This window comes from Pithys albifrons, chromosome 30, assembly GCF_047495875.1.
Source record: "Pithys albifrons albifrons isolate INPA30051 chromosome 30, PitAlb_v1, whole genome shotgun sequence".
In the NCBI taxonomy this organism is placed as follows: Eukaryota; Metazoa; Chordata; class Aves; order Passeriformes; family Thamnophilidae; genus Pithys; species Pithys albifrons.
In genome coordinates, this window is record NC_092487.1 from 1,188,240 (window position 1) to 1,194,341 (window position 6,102).

General features: G+C 63.1%; 1 protein-coding gene across 1 annotated transcript in view; it reads right to left on the reverse strand.

The window, feature by feature from the left end:
* Window positions 1–1,637, reverse strand: part of NES (nestin) — a 9,154-nt gene extending 7,517 nt beyond the window's left edge. The window contains exon 1 of the mRNA XM_071579561.1: window positions 795–1,637. Coding sequence (XP_071435662.1) covers window positions 795–1,607 — 813 coding nt within the window. The 5' untranslated portion in view covers window positions 1,608–1,637. The remainder of the gene's footprint in view (window positions 1–794) is intronic.
* Between the last annotated feature and the right edge of the window lie 4,465 nt (window positions 1,638–6,102).

Consider the following 6,102-nt stretch of genomic DNA (forward strand, 5'->3'; position numbering starts at 1 on the left):
CCTGCCTTCACCCCCCTCTGCCTGCACCCCCTGCCTGCACACCCTGCCTGCACCCCCCTGCTTTCACCCCTCTGCCTGCACCCCCCTGCCTGCACCCCCCTGCCTGCACCCCCCTGCCTGCACCTCCCCACCTGCACCCCCTGCCTGCACCCCCCTGCCTGCACCCCCTGCCTGCACCCCCCTTCCTGCACCCCCCTCCCTGCACCCCCCTGTCTTCACCCCCCTCCCTGCACCCCCCTGTCTTCACCCCCCTCCCTGCACCCCCTTGTCTTCACCCCCATCTTCACCCCCCTCCCTGCACCCCCTGCCTTCACCCCCCTGCCTTCACCCCCCTCTCTGCACCCCCTCCCTTCACCCTTCTCCAGGGGGCCATGGGAGGTGCTGCCTTTCCCCCCAGACCCTGACCCTGGAGCCCAGAAGGACATGGAGCAGAGGCCCTGGGCAGGTGTTGGGATAGGACCTGATCTCTGGGTGCTGCTCCCCTACTGTGGGGTGACCCCAAGTTCCTGCTGTGATGGGGACCGGGATGTCCCCAAGTTGCTCGGCTGTATCTCCCACCCTCCCCAGCTTCGTCTCCATCTGCAGCTCATCCAGCACCACTGTCCATCCCTGCCCTGGGGTTTGCTCCCTCCATCTTGCCTTCTCCCATCTTGCCTTCTCCCATCTTGCCTTCTCCCATGTCTCCCCCATTCCTGTGTTGGAGGGGGGTGTGCTCTGAGCACCCCCCAGGCTCCCACAGCCCCCCATTCTCCCCCTCCCCGAGGCTCCAGTGCCTCCCCACAGCCTTTGCTCGCCTGGAACTTCTCTGCCTCCCCACGCTGCTCCTGCCACTGCTGGGCCAGGCTCTCCTCCAGCATCTCCTTCCGTGCTTTGAGCCCCGCCAGGTCCTTCTCCAGGTGCTGCAGCTGCAGCTGGCTCTGATGGTTGTCCTCCACTGCTTTCCACAGGTTCTCTTTGGCCTGGCAGAGGGAACCCTCCAGCTGGGACACCTCTGTCTTGTAGGTCTCCACTGCTCCTTTCCAGATCTCTGAGAGCCTCTTGGAATAGTCCTCCACCTCCACAGGCTGGAAAGCCACCGGTGCACAGCGGAAGCTCTCCAGGCTCTGGGAGTAACTCGCGATCTCCTGGTCCAGCCCCGCTTTCTCCTCCTCGTGCACCTCCAGCAGGGTTTCCACCTCCTTCTCCAGCTGCACGGCTCTCTCCTTCAGCCAGATCTGCGCTCTCCTCTCCTCCTCCAGCTCCTTCCTGCTCAAGGACAGCTGCTTCTTGGCTTCTTCTCGGGCTGCCTGCTCCTTCTGGCACCTGCTTTTCACCTGCTGGACCTCCTCGTAGAGGTTGTCCCTGGCCAGCTCGGCCGTGCACTTCTCCCTGAAGGCACAATCCAGCGCATCCCGCAGGGCTCGCAGCTCCTCCTCGTACTTCGCCCTCCACGAGTCCCCACTCGGACTGCCCTTGGCACTCTGGATTTCAGCTCGCAGAACCTCATTCTCCTCCTCCAGGAACTTCACGCGGGCCAGATACGCCTCCAGCCGCTTGTTGAGGTCCCACATCTGCAGCGATTCCTCTCCCAGCGCTCTCGCCGCTGCGAAACTTTCCGTGCTCAGCATCGGTGCTGCCGGAGGGTGCCGGGGCTCTGGAGCCGGCACTGCCAGAGGAAGACGCCGGGAAGGAGGATGCCGGAGAGGATGCCGAGGCTCTGGAGGAGAGGGAGGGCAGGGAGGGAAGTGAGTGGCTGAGAGCAGAGGGGAGCGCAGCTATTCATACTCTTCGAGGACGAGTGGGAGGCCCCCGAGACCCGGGCGAGCAGCCGGATTTAACTCTTGCACAGCCGGGCTGGCTCCAGCCCACGTGGGCTCGAGGCTGAGCTCTGCTCCAGCACCGCGATCTCCCAGCCCTGGCGAAGGGCAAGGTGTTCCTTTACACTTCGGGATGGTGACTGGAGGGGTTGGATCCTCCCACGGCGTTACTCGGCTGGGATTGCCCTCCCCAAGCCTGAGTGCGATGCCAGGGAGTTGGAGGGCTGCCGTGGGGCTCGGCGTGGAGCTTGGGAGATGTCCAAGGGCAGTTGGCAGATGCCCATCCTGGAGGGCTTGGCTTGCAGCATCCCTCCCTCTGCAGTGTCTGGCCGGCAGCGAGCTCTGAAACCCGAGGGCAGGGGAGCCCACCGAGGGTCTCACAGTTCTGGGGAGGTGACGGCTGCACCGAGGACACCGGTGCCACCCCCTCCCCGGGGCTGTTTTGGGCTCAGCACAGACCACGGCAGATCCAGTGCCCTGGATCCATCAGAGAGAAGAGGGGGAGAACCGCCTCGGGGGATGGCGGTGAGCACAGGGCGTCATCCTGGCTAAACCCCTCCCTTGGGGTGCTCCATCCAGCTGTGCGCAGCTGCAACCCTCCTTCTTTCCAGATGTTCGTGGCGGGATGTGCCGAGCGCAGCCGGGAGCCCAACGGGAGCTGCTTCGCCGGCAGCCCCTGAAATTTGGCAAGCGCCGCTCAGTGTTTGATTTCCTTCACAGTTTTCCATCCGCGCGGTCGAGCCGTCACGGCCGGGATATGAATCGCTTCACGGGGAGCATTGGGGGTTTAGGATTTTTGATTTTTTTTCTTTTTGTTTTCCCCAGCTGGTTTATCTGGGCGAAGGGCAACGTGCTGGTAACGGGGGAAGACTGAAAAATTCCAACTCGGGAGGTTTCTGTGAACAAAAGAGGCAGGAAAACATCACTTGGGGAGAGACTTGTTGCGAGCTTTCTCTCGGTCCTCCCTCTCCCGAGAGACGGTGTTTTTTCCCACGAGAGGGTCCCTGCTCTGTCCTCACCATGGCAAGGAGAACAAGAATGTCCCCTCCCGACCTGTCCCACGGGGAGCCCTTCTGGAGAGACAAGCAACAGTCCCCTCTGCTGGCAAAGGACGACCAGAGCCTCCCAGAGCCCTCTTCGAGCTCCTTCCCCCGGCACCACCCGGGAGCTGGTGGGGGGCCCCGACACCTCCCACATCTGGGAGCTGCAGTAACGGGGGTCCCAGAACCCCCTCGGAGGGAGAGGGTTTTTCCCTGGTGTCTGGATGTTGGGGAAGGGGAGATGACCCGGCTCGGGGGTCCCCAAAGGCATTGCCTTTCTGGCTCATCTCCGGCCAGACATCCTGTCTGGCTCTCTGGCCCCAGCTCTGCTTTGCCTCTTACAGCTGGGGTTGAAATGCCATTAAGGAGCACAGGGAGCTCTGAGGTCGGATAATTCATCCGGGGTCTCCAGAGCCCCGGGCAGTGGGGGGATGAAGCCTTGCCATGTGTCTTCATCCTCCTCATCTTCTTTGTTTCCACAGCACATCTGCTCCAGAGCTGACCATCCCCCCTGCTTGGTTGCTCCCACTTTCCTCCTCCTGGGGTGCTCAGAAGACCATGGGGTGCCCAGGTGCTCCTGGAGAGTGTGGGTGCCCCCAGTATCGGTGTCTGCCACAGGGCAGCCCCCAGTGCCTGTGGCTACTCTGTGATGTGCCCTGGAAGGGAGCATTTCCTTCCTCCCTGGCCTTGCTTCCATCTTCCTCCTCATGCCTTTGCTTTGGGGTTCCCCCTTGTGCCCAGGCCCCTCTCCCTCAGTCACAGCTGGGGCTCGGTGGGACAGATCAAATCCTGCAGCCCAGGAAGGACTTGGGAACGTTCCCAGGGGTGTTGAGGAGTTCCAGCACCTCCCTCCCTGCCTCGGGGAGGGCTGGGGGGCACCATGAGGTGCCTCCCTTCCCTCTGCTGGGTGCTCAGTTTTGGGAGTGACTTGGGATGGGGTCATCTGTGTTCCTGGGGGATGCCTGGGGTCAGAAGCTGCACAGGGTGGGGACATCCATGTCCCTGGGGGATGCTTGGAGCCAGGAGCCTCTCAGGAGGGGGATGTTTCTGTCCCTGGGGAATGCTGCAGGTCAGGACTGCCTGGGGTGGGGCTGTCTGTGTCACTGGGGGATGCTTGAGATCAGGGCCCCCTGTGATGGGGATGTCTGTCCTTGGGGGATGCTCAGGGTCAGGAGCCCCTCAGGAGAGAGACGTCCATAGCTTTGGGGAATGCTTGGGGTCAGGATTCTGTGGGGTGGGGATGTCTGTGTCCCTGGGGTGTGCTTGGGACCAGGTCCCCCCGGGATGGGGGTGTCTGTGTCCCTGGGGGGTGCTTGGGACCAGGTCCCCCCGGGATGGGGGTGTCTGTGTCCCTGGGGGTGCTTGGGACCAGGTCCCCCTGGGATGGGGGTGTCTGTGTCCCTGGGGGGTGCTTGGGACCAGGTCCCCCCGGGATGGGGGTGTCTGTGTCCCTGGGGGGTTCTTGGGACCAGGACCCCCGGGGTGGGAATGTCTGTGCCCCTGGGGGGTGCTTGGGACCAGGTCCCCCCGGGTTGGGGGTGTCTGTGTCCCTGGGGGGTGCTTGGGACCAGGTCCTCCCGGGATGGGGGTGTCTGTGTCCCTGGGGGGTGCTTGGGACCAGGTCCCCCCGGGATGGGGGTGTCTGTGTCCCTGGGGGGTGCTTGGGACCAGGACCCCCGGGGTGGGAATGTCTGTGTCCCTGGGGGGTGCTTGGGACCAGGTCCCCCCGGGTTGGGGGTGTCTGTGCCCCCTGTTCCCGTGGGATGCTCCAATGTGGCTGTTCAGCAGCAGCAGAGGTTCATGGGGGTGGCAGCTTTCAGGGTTTCAGGGTGTCCCAGCCCTGCTGCCCCAGAGTGAGGGCTGGTGGGTGCTGTTGAGCTTGGCACGGGGTGTGTGGCAGTGGCTGGTACGTGACTTCAAGCAGGGCTGGAGGAGGAGGAGAAGGAGGAGGAGGAAGCACAGCTGGGCACTGAGGCCCTTTCAGCCTGGACACAGCTGGGTCTGGGGGTCTGTGGTTGTGGGTGTCCCCATGGGGCTGGACCTCTTTGCATGCCCTTGGCTGCTGGGGCTGGGCCTGGGGCCATGGAAAGGGCTGGAAGGCCTCCTGCATCTCTGGAGCTGCAGGCAGGAATGGGGATTCTCTGGTGTCTACAAGGGTTGTGCCCTGCTGATATCTTGCTCCTCTCCCTTCTCCCCTGCCTATTCCTGGAGCTGGATGTCCCAAGGGTTTTGGCCCATCAATTCCAATGGCCAGGAGGGATCAGAAGCTGCCCTGGTGGAGCAGCAGCCCTGGAAGATTTGCTCTGAGCTCACAAGGAAACCCCAGCCACGTCGGGAACATTTGTTCCCAATTAGGATGGGGAACGCTCCTTGCTGAGCAGGCACTCTGCGGTTCCCCCGGCCTCGAGCCCTTTCCCACAAAGGCTCCCGGTGCAGGATGTGACCTCATGGGTCGGGATTTGGGCAGCAGAGGCTGGGGCAGCCTGTGGGTTTCGCCCCTGCCCGTCCCGGTGCCCATGGCAGCCCCTCCACGCCCGCAGCTGCCTGGAGGGCAGAGCACTGCGGGGTGCGTGTCCCCACCGGAGCGGCATCACCCGCTGGACACGCATCCCCCACCGAACTGCTCAGCCAACGAGACCGTCTCTGCCGCCTGCAATTATTTCCCAGGGTGACGAATGATTAATTCTGCTCAGGAGCTGCGGCTTTCTGCAAACTCACCGAGCAATTCCCTGGCAGGCTCCGCGCCAGCCCCTCCCCGGGCAGGGGGTGCTCCGTGCCAGGGAAAGTTTGAGTGAGATCTGGTTAAAAAAAGTCCGAGTGCCAGAGCTGCCCTTCTGCCAAGGGGTTTGGGTCTGCGGATGAGGGACCCAGTTTCCTCCCAGGACCCCACTGGGTGCCCAAGTCCCCGCACATCCCTCCAGGAACAAACATTCAAGCTGTAAGATGCATAAATTATCCCGGCCCTGGCACAGAAGCAGGTGGGTAAACTGAGGCACGGCAAGTCTGTCTGCTGGGCCAAGCTTGGCTGGGAATGCTGTTCCAGGGGGTCTGGCTGCTCCCATAACACTTTTGGGGCTGGAGAAGGGTCTCTCCAGCCCCCAGTTGGTGCCTCCACCCACTGTGGCTTCACAGCAAAGGGGTTTCTGCATGACAAAGCCTCCACTGGGAGGGGTACTGGGACCCCCACCCGTGGTCCACTCTCCGTTCAGCTGAAGCTGCCAAATATTAGGAATGACCATCCCAAGGGCACTTCCCTGTCTCGGTGG